At 41.2% G+C, this 23,377-nt stretch overlaps 1 protein-coding gene across 2 annotated transcripts in view; it reads left to right on the top strand.

The window, feature by feature from the left end:
- Positions 1-23,366, top strand: part of nfkb1 (nuclear factor of kappa light polypeptide gene enhancer in B-cells 1) — a 46,033-nt gene extending 22,667 nt beyond the window's left edge. For both annotated transcript variants that reach the window (XM_080746252.1, XM_080746253.1), the window contains exons 10-24: positions 2,333-2,427; positions 2,738-2,876; positions 3,983-4,135; positions 4,759-4,854; positions 5,324-5,491; positions 5,895-6,036; positions 6,210-6,324; positions 6,693-6,894; positions 10,704-10,873; positions 11,668-11,770; positions 11,947-12,083; positions 14,765-14,834; positions 15,902-16,068; positions 17,410-17,551; positions 17,792-23,366. In XM_080746252.1, coding sequence (XP_080602378.1) covers positions 2,333-2,427; positions 2,738-2,876; positions 3,983-4,135; positions 4,759-4,854; positions 5,324-5,491; positions 5,895-6,036; positions 6,210-6,324; positions 6,693-6,894; positions 10,704-10,873; positions 11,668-11,770; positions 11,947-12,083; positions 14,765-14,834; positions 15,902-16,068; positions 17,410-17,551; positions 17,792-17,886 — 1,994 coding nt within the window. In that variant the 3' untranslated portion in view covers positions 17,887-23,366. The remainder of the gene's footprint in view (positions 1-2,332; positions 2,428-2,737; positions 2,877-3,982; positions 4,136-4,758; positions 4,855-5,323; positions 5,492-5,894; positions 6,037-6,209; positions 6,325-6,692; positions 6,895-10,703; positions 10,874-11,667; positions 11,771-11,946; positions 12,084-14,764; positions 14,835-15,901; positions 16,069-17,409; positions 17,552-17,791) is intronic.
- The last annotated feature ends 11 nt before the right edge of the window (positions 23,367-23,377 follow it).

Consider the following 23,377-nt stretch of genomic DNA (forward strand, 5'->3'; position numbering starts at 1 on the left):
CGTTTTACCATGTTTGGGTGTGTCTTTTTGTGTACGTGCGTCTGTCAAAAAATACAAAACCAAAGCCTCACATTGAAATGTCATTGCAGAAAGTTAAAAGTGTAATACATTTATGTTATTATTATATTATTATTTTACATAGCCGATACATAGCCAATTACATTTGTTTTTATTCTAATTGTGCATGTGCACAAGAGCGATCAGGGTGCTAATGATTTTTCGTCTCTCACGCACGCACGCACGCGCGCGCACAGATAGAGTAGGCACACACAGGCAAAACAAGTTTGGAGTTACATCATAGCAAGGTAACTACACAACCCAAACCTCTACCGAAGTGTAATTTTAGTAGAGGGTAGAAGAACACATACACTGATTTTATGAAGAGACTATAATCTTAAACACAATATTTTCATTTAAAACTTGTTTTCATCTTCCTTAAAGGTATGGTGTTTGTCCACACCATATGTTATTAATAACCTTTCCTGGCTAATCATTTCCTGCTTGGTTGTATTGGTTGAGCATCTGTGAGTGATGTAATGTTTTGGTAACAGATGTAATGCAAGATCTATTCTCAACAGGAAGCAAATGTATTTCGCATCCTGCCTCTGTCAAATGAATGAGGGGCAAAACATTTTTTTGTGCTGGTGTGACCACAACAAAAGGGCAGGTAAACCAAGGAGTTTAAACGTTGACCTCCTGACATAACTGGGGGAAATCCCGTTTTGGCCACGTAGCGTTAAGGCGAAGTGTACCAACATGGGCAAATGTACGAACGGGGTCTCCTACCGTACTGATAGGGCGACATGCAAATTTCCATTCACGCTTTTCTGCCGTGCCGATAAGGCGACATGCACATTTCCATTCATTTCCGTTCAACACACATCATATCACTCAAGTAAATCCTGACTTTTATACTTCTTCATCGTGGCGTGTTCCGTGACAAAAGTGGCTGACAAAAGTGGCTGATCTACAAGCTCACAACGCCTCGCATCCGCGACGCGTTGTGAGCTTGTAGATCTGCTATTTTACAGGCGCAGAAACTTGCAGAAAGAATGAGCGAGTCACTGTGTCAGACGTCCAGCGCAGCGCAGTGCACGTTGTTATTTTTATTATTTAATAATCAACGTAGCCTACAATTGAAATACTTTCACAAGCAACAGTGTGGCTTAATATTCACATTAAGGGTAACAAGCAGGCACGCTACATGCACTGCACATTATTAGAACAAGTTTGCTAGTGAGTGTAAATCAGTGGCTTCCTCAAAGAAAAAGAAACGAGGCGAAAAAGCTTTGGTACACTTCTATTTCGCCTAATCGCTACGTCGCCTTAACGCTACGTCACCAAAACAGGACGTGCCCACATAACTGAGCTAATTTCAAAAGGAAAAGGCCTGGCGATCGGGTGGCGAAGTGGTAAAGTCCCTGCCCACCACCACGGAGGAGGGTGGTTCAAATCCACCGTGGTGACATCACCTAGGTTTACACTTAAAAGAAGGAAGTACTTAAAGCAGGCTCATGCCCAGCCACATGGGATTTCCCATCTATTATGCAAAGTCTGGATGAGGAAGAGACTTGTCGTCTATTAGTGTTTGTTTGTTATTGTGAACCCTAGAATGTGAGCGACCTTTCATTTGGGAAACTTTACTTTTACATTCCTGGCCTTCTTCCTTGTTTATCAAGGAACAAGGCAGGGTTTACCCCATCAGGAAATGTATTTTCTCGTTGGGTTTACCTTCCCTATGCCATCCATTATAATAACATTTTAAGCATTTACTGTAGCTGAGACTTATCTTGCACAACTCTCATTGGACCTCATTTACTAAGCTTGGGTACGCACAGACTTTATACTATACTAGCGCAAATACAGGTGTGTGTGTGTGTGTGTGTGTGTGTGTGTGTGTGTGTGTGTGTGTGTGTGTGTGTGTGTGTGTGTGTGTGTGTGTGTGTGTGTGTGTGTGTGTGTGTGTGTGGGGTTACATGTTTCCATTCCGACATGTCTCCTTTCCGATATGTCTCCATTCCGACACTAACCCTGTCCCTTACCCTAACCTCTATGGAAGTGTTGCCACTCGGACAATAAGAAGTCAATGTCGGAATGGAGACATGTCGGAATGGAGAGAGCCCCCCTGTGTGTGTGTGTGTGTGTGTTTTATCTATTAAACAATCTATTGGTTGGATGCATATGGGCTTGACCTGCGAAGTAATCAATATAAGGGATCCATAATCTATTGGGTAGCGTAGCGCAATATCGGCATTTCAAACATATCATGGATCATCTTTGAGGCACGGTCTTTCATTTGGTATTGTGTGTGTGCGTGTGTGTCCATGTCCAGATGACATCCAGGTGCGGTTCTATGAAGAGAATGACTCAGGAGGGCTGGCCTGGGAGGCTTTAGGAGATTTCTCCCCTACAGATGTCCACAGGCAGGTTGGTGTCAAGGGCCTACTATACTGTAGCTGGATTCAAGCAGACACTTGAATCTTGAGTCTAATATATATCAAACTTTTCCTATCGCATCTACTGGGATCAAAACAGGAACCAATGTGGCTTCACTCCTCAAAAGTTGAAAAGATGTTAAACTTTAATGCGCTTCTAAAAACTGCTAGAATAATGTGATGCACAATGGAAGAGAGGAGCGCATGCCAGGTGTGTCGTACCATAGGAAAACAAGCTTTCCTGCCGATGCATTTCTAGTGACACGTGTTTTTTCTTCCTTTTTTTTTTAAACCTCCATCAGTTTGCCATTGTCTTCAAGACCCCTAAGTACAGAGACCTGAACCTCCAGAAGCCCACCTCCGTCTTTGTTCAACTGAAGAGGAAATCAGACAACGAGACCAGCGAACCCAAACCCTTCACCTACCACCCTCAAATCATAGGTATGAATGACATTGTCATACCCACATTAGTAATGTGTGAAATCCTTGAATATGACTTAAATTTTAATATTTACAGAGAGGAATTCTAAATAGTGCCAATATCTCCCAATATTGGCGCTTGAATGCAACTGTAACCTAGCATTGCCAATGGTCATGCCCATGTGCAACTTACTAAGGAGAAACATGTATGAGAATGGCTACAAACTGTATTAAATGTCCCGTCCACCGATTGGTCATGATATCACTCTGACAACCAACCAACAACCAATAAAACCACGGCACGGACGGCATGGCAAGTTGGAGATTTACCCGCAAAATAGAAGCAAGGCAGGTCTGATATGAGTATTATGGCTAAATGCAGAGGAGAACATCATTTTTGAAATGTTGTTTATCGACAGGTATATTCAGTATTATTTGATAACCTACTGCTGATCAGTAAGCCTAGCCCACTGTGTTGCTGTCCATGGTGCTGTAATGGCCATCTCTCCCTATGCCTCTCTGTCGCTCTTTCCCTCCCTCCCTCCCTCTCACTCACTCTCTCATTTTGACTTTGTTATGCATTTTGTTCCCAATGGAAATAGGCCTATTGCGGGAGTCAGCAGCACTAGACGGTACTTAAATGTTGCTGTGGTCAGGAGCGGACGGTCAGAAATGAAACCATTGCGGGAACGGGCAGGAATGGTCAAAAATCTACTCTGGGAGAAAAGAACACCCGCTAATTTAGACTGACCTGACCGCTGACCTGCAGAGAAGTCATTAAACCTTTGAATTGCATTATCAGAAGTAGCTCAAAATGTCATCGCAGGGAAATACTGCCCCTCGGTGGACTCTCCCTAACTAATTACATGACTCACATTTTCAGGAGGTAGAGGATGGTGTCTCTGACCATCACTGTGCTGCCCATGTCCATGTATGCATGAATTTCACCACGTGCCTTTGCATGTGTGGGTTTATGAATATTTGCTTATTACAGTGCACAGTCTGCACACATATACAGTACATATTCATTTCAGTATGCCTCTCTGTGTCTGTCTGTCTGTCTGTCTGTCTGTCTGTCTGTCTGTCTGTCTGTCTGTCTGTCTGTCTGTCTGTCTGTCTGTCTGTAGACAAAGAGGAGGTACAGAGGAAGAGGCAGAAGACATTGCCCAACTTCCAGGACTTCAGTGGCCATGGAGGAGGAGGTGGTGGGGGTGCAGGGCTCTACAGAGGAGGTGGAGGAGGTCCAGCCTCAGGAGGAGGCCCCGGCTCTGGAGGCGGAGGTACACACATCGTTAGCTAATGTTGTGGTAATTGATTAACCAATTTACTAGTATAACATCTAATGTAGTCAGCCTACTAACCAATGCGGGTTTGCCTTTTCTTTTAGCAACATGATAAAGTACGGGTGAAACAATCTATAAACGAAAGCAGTCAGTCAGTGTCTCACAGAAAACGTCAACATCACATGCTTCCATTATATTTTTCTCATAACTCAGATCTTGTTAACGTCCTCCTTATCTGATTCTTTTACAGGAATATTGTGTTCAGTTTTTCTGACTTTGCAGTGACTTATTGGTTACTTAGTTGTTAATTGGGTGATCGACTTAGTTTATGTATAGTTTCTTGTCGTAGGTTGCCCTTGATAAGAGCATCAGCTAAATCGAAATCCTTTTTTTTTACCAATACATTCCAAATACAGCTAAAAAAGAATCATGGGTCACAATCGTCATTATAATTAGAAACAGCCGTTTAACTGTGATTTTGAAATATGAGGTAGGCACAGTGACAATACAATAGGTGAAATACATTAACCTGCCAAGTTTTCTGTCCATTAGCGTAGTGAATGTAGATGTGTCCAATCTGTAGCACTTCCTGGACTAAGGATGTTTTGTTTTGGTTGTAGGTTACTTCCAGGGCTTCAGTGGATACAGCTATGGAGGGGGATACACAACTGGCTACTCAGCTGGGCTGGCAGGCAGTGGGGGCAGCATCAAACATGGTGAGACTAACACACATCTCCTAGACCTTGTCGCCTCTAGTGGGACTGTACTGCTTTGCTGTGTTCTAGATCACATCTGTGTGTGTGTGTGTGTGTGTGTGTGTGTGTGTGTGTGTGTGTGTGTGTTACAGCTGCAATTACAGCTAGGTGTGCCTGACAACCCTCAAGCTGCCTAGTTTCTTTTTCACTATCTGTTACTCTACCCATGTTCACAACACACATACTTTAAATATCACTGGTTACAAAACTGTATTTGGATACATATTCTATAAAATAAATTCCCAACTTTAACACATTGCTGTGAAGTTATTTAATTTTAATTATGTGTTAGGTTTAGTTAGAATATTTGGTTATCATGGAGGTGAAACAGTTTCAGGAAGCATAAAAAGCAGACTAGTGATATTTCTTTCCTACACTATCAGTGTCAAAATGCCAAATATTCTGTCAATAATAATACTGCTTGTTGCAGCCACAGGGAGCAGTGCAAAAGAGGATGGTGGTGACGACAGTGATCCAGACGATGACCCAGCTTCAGGGGCCGTGCAGCGAGATTCAGCCCAGTCTGAAGATCGGCGAGCGGTGCATGGGGTCAATGGGGATCTGGGTCAAGAGGTCAAAGATGGAGAGTGGGATAGAGGTATGATTCTAATGGGTTTATTGGGTTCAGTATATATACACTCAGTATTACTTGCACAGGAGATACTACTTTGCCCCGTAATCTCTCTGGGTGCTCACTTGGTTTGCTACACACTAGAGACTATATGGAACCCCATTGACTTTTGGTCTGCAAAATGACACACCACCGCTAGAAACATCTACACTCAGCTAGTGGATGCAAAACTTCTGACAGGATTGTTTGTCTACTTATACCTTGAGATGCCAGATTCATGAAGCATTAACATACAGTGTATTTTAAGACTTGAAATCTCTTTATCCATTTTAAGATGAGTTTGACTTTGAAACATAACAAAATGTTTCTTTGTGCTATAGACTGCATACTGGGTAGACCAGCTGACATTGTGTGTGTTTCTCTCCCGCAGTGTGTGAACTAGAACGGTGTCTGGTAGAGGCAGCGGGCAGGCATGCAGAATCTCTGTTCCAGTATGCAGTCTCAGGAGACCCAGCCTACCTCCTGGTTCCACAGCGCCACCTCATGACCACTCAGGATGAGGACGGGGACACGTCAGTACACACTGCATCAATGTTGACATTCTGCCTATTCTATGCTATCCTATGTGTGTGCAGACACTTACTTACTTTGTCTGTCTGTTTGAATTCTCCCTACATTTTCATCCATCTTTGTCTTTCTTTATTGTATGTCTGTCTGGCTATTTCTTTATCTGTCCCTCCCCCAGTGGTCTCCACCTGGGAGTGATCCATAGCCAAGGGGAGGCAGTGAGGAGACTAGCTCAGGTGCTGAGTGCTCTGCCGGGGGAGGACGTGCTCAACATGAGGAACCACCTCTACCAGGTAAGCGCCATTGTATATCATATACTGTAGTGTAGATCAGGGGTCTTCAATGTTTTCAGGCCAAGGACCCCTTAGTTGAGAGAGACATGAAGCAGGGACCCCTACTCAGAGATTCCATATAGTTTCATCGTTTGACTGCACAATCATCAGTGTATTTTGGATTCATGTCAATTTGTGTTTTCATATATTTAACCACTTGAACCAAAAGCTGCCCACCTTGAAGATGCCTGGACTTTGACCTTAGAAACGTGCACAAACCATGTTAATACGCTCAACTGGAATGAGGTCCATCGTTAAATAAAGTGTCACCGCAAATGCTCTCTCGTCTGAGATCGTTTCTTCTCGCTCCCCCTTGCAACTCTTTCCAGACTCCTTTGCACCTGGCGGTGATCACTCAACAGAAGGAGGCGGCCCAGGCCCTGCTATTGGCCGGGGCAGATGCCACTCTGACAGATCGCCGTGGTAACACGGTGCTCCACCTGGCAGCCCAGCAGGACGGGGGAGCGATGGTGAGCTTCCTGCTGCAGCACAGGCAGGTGGCCGAGCTGGTGGACCAGCCCAACGCAGCAGGTAACAAGACTGCACCTCTGACGAGGAGCAAACTTGCGCCTTTTATCAAGGCATCTTTTCTGTAAGTTTTCTTGTAAATTCTTTAACATAGATGTTTAAAAAAAAAAATATATATATATATATATATATATATATATATATATATATATATATAATATATAATATATATAATACGTAAAACTTGGACATTTAGGTATATATATATAGGATATACTATATATATATATATATATATATATATATATATATATATATATATATATATTTCTGAAGCCAGAGCCATATATACACACATATATACCTGGAGAGATACTTTCCAAATCTATCTAGACAACCTCTTCGGGTATATATCCTCTTTAGAATATACTGTATATATATATATATACTTTTGTAAATGAAGAGTGGTGGGAAAAGTACTCAAATTCTTTACTTAAGTCAAAAAAATATCAATACTGCAATCCATGTGGAAATACTCTGCCACAAGTAGAAACCTGGAATGTTAAGTAAAAGTACAAAAGTATTGGTATCAAAATGTACTGTAAGAATGTCCTGTTTCACAGGTTTTACAATGAATAAAATGTAAAAAAAGAAAAGAAATAAAAAAATAATTTGTGAGCTTGTAGATGGGCTATTTTCAAATAGCAGGTATGTAGGCTACATATGTATGTCAGAAATACATTTATATAGGGTTGAAGTTATTTGTAATCATAATCAAAATCTACATAGTAACTCAAATGAGTCAGTCTTTTGAACGGCTCTTTGAAAGGAACGGATCCCAGAGATCCGGCTCACTTCAGAGAGCCATAAATCCCATCTCTACTTGTGTGCACTGCAGTCGCACATGCGCAGTAGGGTGGGAGGGGGGTCCTAGCGAGAGGTGGCTAAAATATATGCCTGTATAAAAAATAACGTTTTATATTAATTGTTTGACATTTAAGTACAATCATGGCGGCAAACATAGCTTAGGCCCTTTCCAGAGTATTGAGCAGTGTACATGCCGAGCGGGGAACCGTGACGTTCACTGGTTTGCTGGGAATAGGCCTTCATGGCGTACATGACCTAGCTCTCCAATTATAATATTAAGATATATATATATATATATATATATATATATATATATATATATATATATATATATATATACAGAGAGAGAGAGAGATACTATATATCCTGCACCTAGATATATATATATCCTCTCTATGATATGAAGAAGATATATACCTGGAGAGGTTGTCTGGATATATATATATATATATATATATATATATATATATATATATATATATATATATATATATATATATATATATATATATATATATATATATATATGTCACCGGATGTTAGAGAAACAGGACGGCCGAGAAACGGAGCACTCGCGGTGCCGCACGGGGCGGAACAAGCGGTCGCCCACAACAACGTCCTCCAGGCGGAGCCCATCGATTGTCCACGACATTGCAAGCGGCGCGAAGGCCAGCGGACCTTGGTCCTGCTCTTCGCCCCCGAGCGCCGCAGGCGCGAGTGGCCGCGAAGAGCGGGCCAGGGCCGCGCGGCCGGCGGAGCGCCGCGCGAGTTACGAAGCCGTGGTGAATGCAATCGTTATATTTATGCCCAGGCCGTAAGGCCTGGGCAAGCCCAAGATAAACGCTCATCGTAAGCTAATGGCTAAGCTAATGGCTAAGCTAATGGCTAAACACCGCCCAGCTAGGCTAGTAAATAAAGAAAGGGAGTCGCAAACGAGTGACGTCAGCGCCTGCACTAGTGAATGGCTGTCTATGGGCTGTCGTCGCCATCTGGTGGTGATTAGTGTGTGGTGAACGAAACAAGCTCTTACAATGAACGTCCTGAGTTACCCAAACATGCTGTAACATATATATACATTATATCTTGGAGAGGATATATACTTGGAGAGGTTGTCTGGATATATATATATATATATATATATATATATATATATATATATATATATATATACATATATATATACAGTATATCCTAAAGAGGATATATACTCGAAGAGGTTGTCTGGATATATGTATGGAGACTATCTCTCCAAGTATATATATCCATATATATTTGGAAAGTATCTCTCCAGGTATATATATATATATATACACAGTATATACCTCAATGTCCAAGTTTTACGTATTATATATATTATATATTATATATGATATATTATATATATAATATATATATATATATATATATATTATATTTAAGTATTATATATAATATACTTCAGTGTTCCAATGTGTGCCACAGACAAAAACCTTCAACTGAAGGTTGAAGGTATATATATATATATATATATATATATATATATATATATATATATATATATATATACAGTATATCATGGAGAGGATATATAACTGGAGAGGTTGTCTGGATATAATTGGAGATTATCTCTCTCTCTCTCTCTCGCTCTCTCTCTCTGTATATATATATATATATATATATATATATATATATATATATATATATACTGTATATACTGTATATATATATATATATATATATATATATATATATATATATATATACAGTATATTCTAAAGATGATATATACCCGAAGAGGTTGTCTGGATAGATTTGGAAAGTACCTCTCCAGGTATATGTGTGTATATATGGCTCTGGCTTCAGAAATATATATATATATATATATATATATATATATATATATATATATATATATATATAGTATATCCTATATATATATATATATATATATATATATATATAGTATATTATATATATATATATATACCTCAATGTCCAAGTTTTACGTATTATATATATTATATATTATATATATAATATATATATATATATTATATTTAAGTATTATATAATATACTTCAGTGTTCCAATATGTGCCACAGACAAAAACCTTCAACTGAACTCCTATATATATATACCTCAATGTCCAAGTTTTACGTATTATATATATTATATATATAATATATAATATATATATATATATTATATTTAAGTATTATATATAATATACTTCAGTGTTCCAATATGTGCCACAGACAAAAACCTTCAACTGAACGCAGTACTTGCGCCTCATATTTTATATAGGCGCAAGTAACTACTACTGGCACACTGATGCACACCTTGTAGCACAGGGGTCTTCAACGTTTTCAGGCCAAGGACCCCTTAGTGGAGAGAGTGATGAAGCAGGGACCCCCAAAACCTTTTCAGAGATTCCATAGTTCAATTTTTTGACCGCACAATCATCAGTGTATTTTGGATTCATGTCAATTTAGGTTTTCAGATATTTAACCACTTGAACCGTCAATACTTAATAAACTTGACCTTTCCCTAATTAGTCTGCTCTTTTCCCCCTCTACACCAAAGCTCTTTGCCAAAAATAGCCGATCTACAAGCTCACAACGCCTCGCGGCGTGAGGCGTTGTGAGCTTGTAGATCTGCTATTTTTGGCTACAGTTCACAGAATATTGACAGTAGGGTTCCAGTTGTCAATATGAACAGGATTGGAAGATTTGGAGGACCCCCTGTAGTAACTCTGAGGACCCCCTGTTGAAGACCCCTGTTGTAGCACTTTTATTTAAGTTCACATATAGTTGTTGTCGAATGGAAACGTTGTATGTCCAAAACCGTTCCTTTTTAAGTGTTTTTCAGATTTTTCTGGACTTTTCTGCCTTTATTGATAGATGCCCATGTACACATGCGAACAATCAGAACCTTGAATACCTGCAGCAGTGTGTACCTCCAAACTCATGGTCTCTTTCTCTTCCAACCCAACCCATCACTCACCATGCTGTTGCCTTGGTTACCAGGTGAATGTGCGGTGCACCTGGCAGTTCGTGCCAATAGCCTGCGTTCCCTCCGGGAGCTGCTGGAGGGCGGAGCCAACGTGGAGGAGCAGGATATGGGCTGTGGCAGGACGGCCCTCCACCTGGCCACTGAGATGGATAACGTGTCGCTGGCTGGCTGCCTGCTGCTGGAGGTCTGACCAAATACTGTTCTCCTTAGATCAGTGGTTCTCAACCTTTTCAGGCTGCGACCCCCAAAATAATCATATTTTAACTGGGGACCCCCCCTCCCACCCTGACGAGCACTAAGAGTTGAGGCATCACATTTTGTATAACAAGGTTCTATTGTGAAAATAGCAGATCTACATGCTCACAACGCCTCGTGTGACAATTTGGCGGATGTTTAATTTGTCATTTTAGAGGTATTAAAAAGTCCTTAAATTGTCACTTTAGAAATTAAACACATTTGTTTGTTTACTGTTGAGTGAGAAAACAGTGTTGTATTTGGGGACCCCCCTGGGGGGTTCTCGACCCACAGGTTGAGAACCACTGCCATAGACGAAAGTGGCCTTCGTTAAATGTTCAGAATTCAAATATGTCACTCACTTAACATTTACACCAGGCAGTTTCATTTTACCCAGTCAAATCATACGCTTACACTCAAACTGACATGTTTCTTTGTGGAGACATTCTCCCATAAATTGTAAATTTACAATCAAAAAGTAGCTGTGTTGGTGCTGTATTGTATGATGATAAATTAGGTACAATGGGCTATAATGGAAACAAGACCACGGGGCATTTGTGTTATCCTTTTAGCACAGTTTTCTTTTTTTTTTCAACTGTACTGCTGTAACCTGTATGAATCAAGATCAAATAAAAAAATATGTATTCAATCAATCTCACAAACAAACAAACATGCAGACAGTTTGAAAGCAGTATAACTGACCATTCAATGCATGGACCACAACTTTGCTTTCTCTCTCCACAGGGTAATGCCAATGTGGACTGCTGTACCTTCAATGGTTCCACGCCTCTTCATATAGCTGCAGGGCGGGGCTCGGTTAAACTTACAGCTCTCCTCGTAGCAGCAGGTAAGAAAAGGAGCTGTTTAATCCTCTTGCATTTACAATCTCTTAGGGCATTGCATAGCACAGTATTTGCTACCATATGCAGTATTTTGTCACAGTATCAAGTAACCTCTTAGTACAGCTTAAAGCAATCTTTCCTGTGCGTGTGTGTGTGCTCACGCACATGTGTGTGTGTCCAGGTGCAGATCCTCATAGGGAGAATTTTGAGCCACTATACTTCAAGGAGGAGGACTGCTGTCAGAGTGATGGAGAGGAAGAGGAGGATGAAGGCTACATCCCAGGAAACACTCCTCTTAACATGGCCGTCACACCTCAGGTGGGCTTGTGTTTTGTGTGGTAGACTCACCTCTTCAGACTCCACTGCATCCCTAGGCTAGCACTGTTCTCTCCTTTTATTCCTTCTTGTCACCTTTGTTAGCTATATATAGATTTATTTTTTCTTGACCACACATCTTAACACATTGTCTGCTAATCACGTTAAAAACACTTACCGGTATTTGATATCACTTGGCCGCCATAAACACCAAAACGTGTGAATCGGATTCTTCATTGTTTTATTTCTCAATTTCCCATGATCCATCGGGAGATCTATCGGGAGATGTAAATATATGTTCACCCATTATGACGTGGACAGAATAGGGACGCTAGGATTCAAGAGCTTAATTGCGACCGTAGGTCGCATTTACTATCAAACCCTGCACAAAGTGTAAGTCCGTCAGTCAGTCAGTCAGTCAGTCAGTCAGTCTGTCTGTCACACCTCGCACGTCACACTCTTGCCCTGCTCATATCTCCGCAACCGTTGCCCCGATCCATGCCAAATTTTGCACACACACTCCTTACCTGCCAAACTACAACCTCCAAGGACCCCCGGAGCTCCAGGGACCCCCAGGTCCCTGGGGGACCCCCAGATGTAAAAAATGACCAAATGTGCTAAACTGACCAAATGACCACCCCAACGGGGCTGCTCACGGGGAATTCCCGGGGACCACCGACTCCTGGTGCTCCAGAACGGATGCAAAAGTGGTGGCGCCCCCAGTGCAGGACCCCCTACACTGCAGCTCACATAAAATGCCGTCACTCCGGCTAGGAGCGATCGGGACAGCCGGGGCCGGTACCTATTCGTCCGCCTTGCCGGCGCGGAGACCCCACCCCTCATTTCTCACATGGCCCTCTTCTAGCGCCACCATGAGGCCGATTCTTGCAAAACACATTTTTGGACACTGCTCCTACAATTTTTGCCCTAAAATCACGCAAATCGGTACACAGTATGTCTACACTCATCCCATCAACATGAATCTCTCCCATATAGCGCCACCTCCAGGCCGATTTTTAAAAACTCATTTTTGGACACTGCTCCTACAGATTTTGCCCGAAAATCACGAAAATCACTACACAGTATGTCTACACTCATGTGTGGAGATAAGTGACCTACGGTCGCTTATCTCCCGATTAGGGAGTCTTACTGGTATGGATTGTACTAGTAAGACACCTGAGGGTGACACGCGACCTCGCCCTAAAGGGCGAAGTCGCGCCAATTCTTGACCATCTGGCCAACCACAGCGTTTCTCTGACGATTCTAGTTGTTGTCATTCTGGGGGGAGTTTGTTCATGTTTTTGTGAGGGTATCAACCCTAGGAGACACGGGGAGAACATGCAAACTCCACACAGAAAGGCCCTATCGCCCACACCCTAGGTGGGGTTGGCGATAGGGCCTTTCTGTGTGGAGTTTGCCTAATCATGGAGATGTGGTACAGAATGACTCGTATATGGGAAATTGGGCATAAAAAGTATGTCATGTGACATCACTTCCTGTACAGACAGTCAGACAGACAGCCATTGACTCCGGCCTAACAATGGCTACTGTCTATGACGGTAGTCCCATATGACATGATGGACTGGACTATCTCCATATACTGTACGTAGTGTTCTCCACATCTCCATGTTTAGGCCAAACAGGTTTTCTCCATTTCTCCATGTATAGGTCCAAATGCCCAACGTTGAGCTTGACAACGAAACGTTCTTAACATAGCCGCCCCCATATTTACTTTAGAAAATATGTTAAATTCTAAGAACGTTTCGAGTACCGGTTTGATACAAGAGCGAATAAGCGCTACACTTCTGGAATCCTGTGCGTCGACTTAAAGTCGGATCCAGGCCTAATAACTTTATCTGGCCGCCCCGTTGCCACCTCCTTGTTACATTTTCTTTTCTCCAGGTGGATGGACATTCTTTCATAGGTGATCTAAGTCCAGCCGCCCGTATCAGATCGGAGGAGGATACCGCACATTGTACCTCATCCACCCTTTCTTCTCTCTCCTTTTGGTATCTTTATCCTCCTCCTCCTTTTTTTCTTTTTTATTCTTCTCTTTTTTTGTCTTTCTCAGTCTTGTGTATCCTTCTCTTTTTTTTTTGTCTTTCTTAGTCTTGTGTAGCCGCCCCGTACAGGAAGTGATGTCACAACTCACTGACATCATCACACTGACATCACTTCCTGTACAGAAAGAAGGTCACTCAAGCGACAAGGTTTTTCAGGGTAAATGCGACCTTTGGTCGCAATTATGAATATATGTTTCTATAGTAGACTATAGTATAATAACCAGCAACACATCAAAGGTGTGATAGGCGTTTTATGAAAGGAGGAGGACTTTGGATGTTATGTCCACTGTCCAGGGCGCTCGCATACAGCGTCTTTTGACGGCCACACCATTCAAACCTGTCAGCTGTCGCTGTGCTCTAATGTCAGGTCATCTGCATTGTTAGCCTTGCTGAAACAACGGTAACAGACTTCTCATGCTTCTGGTGACGATTCAACATGCGGTCATAAATGGCCGGGTTATCAGACACAGACAGGAGGATGGCAGTGCTCCTCTCCAAAGGTTCAACTATTTTCAGCTTGAAGCACTCGGGGCACTCCGCCATGCATGACAGACAGACGTTGGCAGATCAAATAACGCTTTCTGTGGACCCTTATAGTGTATGTGTGCTGTCTCTCTTTAGGTGTTAGAGCTTCTCAATGGTAAAGAGTATGAACCAGAGCAGCCCAACAAAGTCTATGTCCCACCTCAAGGTCAGTGTGTAATGACTATTGTTTGTTTTTGTTTTCTTTCTTTTATCTTTTTTTTTTTACAATTTATTACTGTTTTATTGTTGTGCTATTCTTTCTTAATGTTTTATTATTAACACTTCTGTGATTCCTGTTGTTGGTTGCTTTTTACCTTGTAAACCTTGTTTTTGAAAGGTGCTTTATAAATAATGTGTATTATTATTAGTTAGTAGTAAAACGCACACTATGATCGTTTATAGGTACTGGCACTGGTAGTAACCTATAAGCAAAGATAAATACTAAACTCAATATAGCTCCATATCCAGTGTGTGGTATTTCTCCTTGTTTTATGGTATACAATACTCATGCGCTCAGAGCACACACCAGGGGCTCTAGCCGAAGAGATGATTAATTGATGGTAGTTTTAGTTTTAGTTTCAAATTTTAGTTTTGAATGAGTCAGTTTAATTTCAGATAGATTCATGAGTGAGTTTGTTAGTTTTAGTTTACTTTCTCTTAGTTTCAAATCGTATTAGTTTCAGTTTTTGTTATATGGGTGGGCATTTGGCAGGGGCAAGATTTAACAAGTTCAGAATTCTGTAGGTATTGTGTAATAAAAACATAATTTTGTGAAGGCAGTTGATTCACAGTCAGACACAGTCGTATATATCCCAGCCTCAATAGACTAACACATTCTCTGTATATTTTTGTTTTAGTACCGGTACACAATATGGTTTCAGTTGTTTTATTTTTTATATAGTTTACACAATATAGTTTGAGTCTAGTTTTTATTTTACTACAGTTTGTTTTAATTAAGTATCATAATCTCGATCTGAACCACCAAACATTCTAAGAATGGCTGAATTCGAGGATGTCATGGCAAAATGTGACTGTGACCTTATCAAGCATGCAGCTATTTGTAATAACAGATATTATTAATAATAGGTAGGAAAACCATAAATTTAACTTTTTTTAAGAATGCAACTTTGGCTAGTGTAACTGCTATCTTGATAATCTGTTTTACTTTTGATCTTTTATTATTGTTTAAGCCCTGTGGAAAACATAATTGAATTCCATATTGCGTTTTATTAGGGGATTTGGCCACCTTGGGGCAGGATACAAAGCGAGTGCTATGCCAATCCCTGGAGGGCACGGAGGGGGGTTGGGAGAGCCTGGCACACACACTGGGCCTGGGCATCCTCAACAGCGCCTTCAGACTCAGCCCTTCGCCTGCCACCACCCTGCTGGACAGTTATGAGGTATGTACTTACATAAACAATGAAGAAATCTATAAGGGTGCACAGCCACAGACTGCACACCCAAAGAGGTGGAGACTGGATGAAGTATAGACTACAAGAGACTCCTTTTTTTGGGGCATTTAGGTGGCAGAGACTAAGAACAAACTCTATTGGGCCAAAAGAACATTGTTTTTGCGCTGATTTGTGTGTTGCCAGGTCTGCTTATTATAAGCGACTTCGTCTTGTTTTCCTTTAAAGTCAAACGGCAAATCGTGGGCCGAATCTGCGCGGTGAAGAGCTGCCTTAACAAAACATAATCCTCCTATTCCATTGTAGTGCTTCTGTTTACATTTCCTTATCTATTGATAACCACCATCTGTTGATTGTTAAAGGAGAACTTCACCCATTTTCAACCTTATCTTCATAATTAGTCCTCACTGATGCTTACTTATTATAAAGTGGCATAATTTTCTTGTACTGTTTTTATTTTATTTTTTTATTAAAGTTTTTTTTTTTTTTGCTTTTCTGCCTTTATTGATAGATTATTGTTAGATGTTTTAAGTGAAGATGGACAGAAAATAGGGAGAGAGACAAGCTGCAAAGGCAGTCGGGAACGGGACTTGAGCCCACAACCTGCTATCATGCTACTTTTAGAGCCTAGGGGCCTGGATCGCTACGCCAGTGATCCGGGCCCATGTATTGGTTCTTGACTGCTTGCTCTGTGCCTTGTTTAGAGGCAATCTCCTCTCTTGACAGCTTTGCAGCCAACATGTTCTCACAACACAAATGAGGAAGAGTGTGCACTATTTCCCTCTTTTTAACACATGCATTAGGTGTACAGACAGAGATTGCACATACATTGACCCACTGATTTCCTGACCCTGTTTGTGCTTATTTTGGACATTCAATTGGTTTTGCACTGGACGCATAAGTGTTAAGTAACTAAATATTCTTCTGGTCATGCTGCACCTGGTAGTATATGACTAGCCTAGCTCAGCTAGACCATCCACCCATGTTAAAACAAGGAGGGGATGATACCGCAGTTAGTTAGCTGCAATAGTCTGGCTAAGCCAGGCTAGTATATGACCCCTGCAGCACCTCACACTCCCACTTGACCAGCACACAGAAAACATTGATTTATGCATCCTCATAGGGAGGCTGACACAGAGTGTGTGTGTGTGTGTGTGTGTGTGTGTGTGTGTGTGTGTGTGTGTGTGTGTGTGTGTGTGTGTGTGTGTGTGTGTGTGTGTGTGTGTGTGTGTGTGTGTGTGTGTGTGTGTGTGTGTGTGTGTGTGTGTGTGTGCGCGCGCGTGCACGTGTGCGCGCGTGTGTGTGTACGGTGCGTGCGCGTGCGTGCTACAGGTCTCAGGAGGGACTGTCAGAGACCTGGCGGCAGGCCTGAAGTCAGTAGGAAATTGCACAGCCCTGGCTGTCCTGGAGGAGGCGCTCCATCACATGGAGGCAGAGGCATCTCTGTCTCCATCAAGCACCTCAGAAATGCTAGGTAAGAACAGACAGACTGACATAGTCATTTTTGAATGCATTTAAATATGTTAACATTTATAATGACACAGTGAATAGTTCTTAATTTCTTATTGCCTGACTAGGTGGTTTTGATTGTTCTTGTATACAGTGTGGATTTGCTCTATTTTAAGTATGAATCAACTAAATGCATGATTACAAACTGGAATCCCAAATGAAACCTTAGCAAGGAAAGGTGATATTTTTCCATTCATCTCTCCAGATGAGTGTGTAGTGACTGCTGTGCAGGAGCTGAAGTTGGATGGACAGAACGACAGTGGTGTTTGTGACAGTGGGGTGGAGCTCTCTACAGCATGACCTCCTTCCAAGGTACCCCCACCCTTCCCCGGTAGCAAGATTTCAGTGTCCATCTCAAAACGCAGACGTTGTCTATCCATAAACAGAAGACAAGCACTCCTCTGACATTACAGTGACTGTTTTTATTGTTAATAATAGATGATTTTCAGAATTGAATGTTTTTTTGTTTTGTTTTTTACCAGACATACCCCTTATGTGTTCCTTGACTTTACACCGGAGGAGGCTCAGTTTTACTGTGAGCGTTTTAAATGTTCAACTGACACTCTTGGGTCACGAGCCGTGGCTATGTTTATTGCATATGCAGCACATAGAAGTGGCTATCAGGTCAACCTGCCATGCCCAATTACAGCTACTGAGTAATGTCACATTCAGTAAGCCATTTTTATTTTCATGCACTGTAGACAAAGATGTGAATTTGAGAGACTTTTATTTTATTTTATGCCTTTATTTGATAGGACAGTAGACTGACAGGAAATGGGGAGAGAGATGGGGAATGACATGTGGCAAAGGTTGTCTGGATCGGGAATCGAACCGGCGACGTCAGCAGGCATCATAGCCTAATATGTGGTATGCGCCTTGACCACTAGGCCAGCGGGCACCCCATTGAGAAACTTGTTAAATGTATAACGAGTAGGATTTTCCTTTAAAAAAAGAAAGTCCTGAAAGGTAGATATATTCTTGAACATACTTGGAGTAATGTAAGTGCAAAGTTGATCCTCATCATGCAACTTGCTCACATTACACTGTTAGAAGCATGTACTGCTTACCCCCCGGCTCCACTGCAAGCGGCGAGCTTGCGTCAACGGTCCGGTTTTAATCAATGAAGGGTGCTCCACTGCCAATGTCAATGTCGGACGCTCCGGTGACGGCGTCCAAACTCGAAAATCGCCCCAGTTCAATTTTTTGACAGCGTCCACAACGTCTAGTCATGTATAAATTATGATTAGATGTAATTGCTTTGCATTTAAATGTATCCACGAGTTTCCAACGCCCCATAGTGCATTGCGCAAACGTCTGCATCGAGGTTCCGCCGCCGATTTACAAGCTCACAACGGGTTGCATCTGCGACGCGACGTGAGCTTGTATGTCTGCTGTTAAACCCGGAAGTTTGGTCCTGATAGTCTCCAGTAAACCCCCGGGGAAACTTGTGGATATATACATGCTTTTCTGCCGTTGGCTATCCATTCACGTCATTCACAATGGTGACTAGATGTCCCAAAAATCCTAGCATATTTTTTTATGTAATTACAGCGGTCTTCTTTGATAAAAATTATGTATAAACACAACAGGCTATAATCATGACAAAACAAAATGGTCAGTGGTGCATTGCTGCTCTCTGCTGTGAATAGTGTGCTCTATACGTTCACATTCAGGTCACAAATAGTTTCATTCCTGTTTGAAAGTGATTTTCATGTTGTTTTGGAAATGGGCTATATTGGCCATAGAATGAATACCTCACAGTCACAGCCGCTGCGCTGAAATGAAGCCTTCACGACGCAGAGCAACGCAACGCCGCCAGTGGAGCCCTGGGGTTAAGAATCTAACTGTGGCACGAATGATTATTTTCTATACACCAACCAATCATGCACTAGTACTACTGCTCTTTACCAAAAAAAAAGTAATCATTAGAAAAAGTCATTTTGGGAGTGAACTACTCCTTTAAGGTTATTCCTGTCCTGCAAGACACAACTTCAAAACGTTGACACCTTCAGTGCCCCGGCCTTAAAGTCATGGATAACATAAGAGAAATGATCCAGTCCTCAACTACCTTTTTATACATTTGTAATTTAAGCAAGCTGTCTTTGATGGTGAATTAATGTGATGCAGAAAATGAGTGTTGATAACTTATAAACACAGGATGTGGGTTACATTGGTAGAGAATCCTTTTATTTTTTATTTTGTTTTTAGTAATCTTACAGATTGGAAAGGAAAACACGTTTAATTAAATAATTTTGGTCCTTTTCTCAACCTTGTAAGCTTCAATTCAGACAAAGACTAAACTGCTGGTTCTCAACGTGTGGTCCGAGGACTCCCAGGGGTCCTTGAGGGGGTCCCAGGGAGTCCCCAGCTAAATGATTGATGGGTCTGTAACTCTTTGAGTGTACAAATTAAATTATTACTGAGGATTTAATAGTGTAGATTGGGGTCCCTGCGATAAACATAAATAAATGGAGGTCTATGGCCATTGCATGACAAACTGGGGGTCCTTGAAATTAAAAAGGTTGAGAATCACCACTCTAAACTATACGCACAATCATGCTAGGATCCCACCCACCAGCCAAATGCTTGTAAGTGTTGGTCATCATTTAGGGCTCCTGTTCTTTCTAATAGAGGGTCTGCGCGTGACATCACTGTTGCTGGAAGTTATGTGGGAATGCCTACTGAGTGGCAAAAAGCTAATTACTGCCATTGACAGCCCATACATCCAAACAGAAAAGTCCTTTCTGATTGTATTAAACAAAGTTAAACTCACCAACATTGCGGCTGTACTAAAAGCTTGAATTATCCTCTTTCTATCTGCAAAGTTTTTGTTTCATAAAGATCCACCATAGGCATGTTATGAGCTTCTTTCTGTCAAGACATTCTGTGCAGGGGATTATTTTTCCAAGTGTCAGAGTTTGGAAGCGCTCGTTTTCAACAACACAACATCCTGCTGCCTCCTGCATTATGTGCAATTTAGAAACAGCTGGTATGCAGGACCGTTGAGTGATTTGCAACTAGCACTTCCAAACTCCAATGCTCCATGCTGCTCAATGTTTTGCCACTCTGTCTAGATTAGGGGGGCGGGTCCCAGTGGACGTGCATACCCTCTATAGCAGCACCCCACATTATTTATTTTCCAGAAATGTCTGCTGTCACTCTCCAGTATCTATCATGGAAATTCCAATCATGGGATGATTGAAATTATTTGCTTAGACTCGCTTAAGCCTAATTTATACTGTTGTATGTGATGCGTCAGTTTGTTTTTGGCGAGCATATTCCATAGTAAAAATGTGGTTCCCAACTCCTGTTGTGGAGACCCAGACTGCCGCTAGTTTCATATTGTACCAGGTACTTGTTTTCACTTACCTGCTGTCCCAGGTGTAAACCCTTCTTGGATTAGGTGGGTAGAATGAAAACTAACCTGCCATAGCCAGATAATTGAAGATCTCTGAATATGTCACCAGACGTATCGCCTGGTGAAATCAAAATTCAGTGTTCTTGCTGAAACTGGAAACAATTGAGATTTAACAATTAACTGCATTGTAGAACCAATGCAAAGATTTTAGAGAGGGTCATATGATTTGTTTTCAAAACAGTAGGCTAAGGTTTATTAGTGACAGTTTTCACCACTGTTATGGAAACTAGAAAGATGCAATTCTGGGAAATTGCAAGTGTGGTTGCAAGTCAAACTTGCAAATGAATTCTGTCTTACCACTTGAACTTTCCCCATTCAAGTCAATGGGGTAAATGTATTCACTAATACATTAATGGTTATAATATGGAGATCTCTGTGTCAGTCCTTGTCACTTTTATGTCCATATATGGTTTAAAGTTTATCCGGAAAGATGGAAAGAGAGTCGGTACTATAGTCTGGTTTCCCTGTTAGCCACACTAACTACTTAGATTTTCTATTACCAGACACGTCAAGAAGCAGACATCTTTGATCTGGCTGACTAAATGAAAACCAGCTCTAGTCTGGGTTCATGGATCAAAATAACCCTAACCCCATTAAAAAAAACACCTGGGGTTTGTTGATGACATTGAGTCACTCATTTGTTTGGTCTATTATTTTGTTGCTTTAATCTTTTCATCATGTCACTTCATTATAAGCTGTGATATGTTTCTCTTCAGACTTCAGAAATTAATTATAGAATTTCTATAATGGGGGGGAAAGATCACTTCATAAGATCATTGGGTTATATCGCAATGCAGACAGCATTGTTTACCGTATATTATGTCACATTATTGTGCTTTTTTCTTCTTCTTTTTTTTTAGAGGAAGTAGCCATGTCCTGTGGAACCCAAACTGTGAGAACCTATTTTGGGCATGTCATAGGCGAATATTTTCTCAAAAATAGCTGTCATTCGACGGGAGTGTTTTTTGCAGGTCGTTCAGTCCGAGTGTATCAAAAAGGCAACTGGGATAAGGCAGACCAAAGCTTGTGATTGGCTGCGCGGAGGTGACAAAAGTCTGGGGGACGGAGATACACCTAAACCTAACCTTATAGTCTACTAGCCAGAATGTGAACCCGGACATATTGAGTACAGTAAGGTTTTATGTTAGAAATGTTGAGTATGGGTCCCCAGCATGTAGAAACTGCCGGATGCTAACTTGTATATGTTGAGCAATTTTCATAATCAGCCGCTAAAGTTGGTGTCCCATTAACTTTACATTACAGGAAAAATAAGCAAAAAAATAATCTGCTTTAAGTAGCATATGAGGGGTCTAACTAGGGGTATTTCATGATTCTGAATCCATTGCAAGCATCCGTTTTGCATGAAAAACATTCCTTGGGCTAAAACGGACCCCAGAAACATGTGAAAAGTGATGATTCGGCACTTTTAATCACTAAACCAAGGCCGATATTTCGCCAAGGAATGATTTTCGTGCAAAACGGATGCTTGCAATGGATTCAGAATCATGAAATACCCCTAGTTAGACCCCTCATATGCTACTTAAAGCAGATTATTTTTTTGCTTATTTTTCCTGTAATGTAAAGTTAATGGGACACCAACTTTAGTGGCTGATTATGAAAATTGCTCAACATATACAAGTTAGCATCCGGTGGTTTTTATATGCTGGGGACCCATACTCAACATTTCTAACATAAAACCTTACTGTACTCAATATGTCCGGGTTCACAATGGGGCTCAATGGGCTGGCAAGCGGACTATTAACCGCTGACAGTAAAACTAACGCTGGTGAATGTTAAACTGGTCGGACCAACGGTGCTTAACCCAGTTGTTATATTGATACACTCGGACTGAAAGACCTTAAAAAAATACTCTCCCGTCATGGGACGGTGTGGTGAAAATAGCCGATTTACTTGCATTGGCTATTTTCACCAGTCAACACAATGAAACAAACGCCTATGCATAAATCAGGCTTAAAGTGGTTAAACCCTAGCCTTGTTTGGTGCTTAATGTTCTGTTGCAAATTCAGTTTGGTTTCCTCCATTTGTATGCTCATTGAATCTATTGATACAAGTTATGCAATTCAAATCTTCCTGATTGTTAATGTCAGACATAAGGATGTATGGGAGAAACAGCTCAAAATCAAACCAGTGTTCGGTGGTGTATGTATGAACAACTGCTGTTTGGAGCATTTTGTTCTCAATTCTTGAACCAAAGGTTTGATAGGCACTGCATCACTTTGTATGCATCTAGGACAGACTATTTATACTTGTACCATGTGAGACGTCTTTGTACAGTAAAAAGAAAAGTGTTCAATAATTGGTTTTATTGTAATATTTTTAATAAAATGTAATCGTTTTTCTATTTCTGTGTAT

This window comes from Nannobrachium achirus (genome assembly GCF_963921795.1).
Source record: "Nannobrachium achirus genome assembly, chromosome: 17".
In the NCBI taxonomy this organism is placed as follows: Eukaryota; Metazoa; Chordata; class Actinopteri; order Myctophiformes; family Myctophidae; genus Nannobrachium; species Nannobrachium achirus.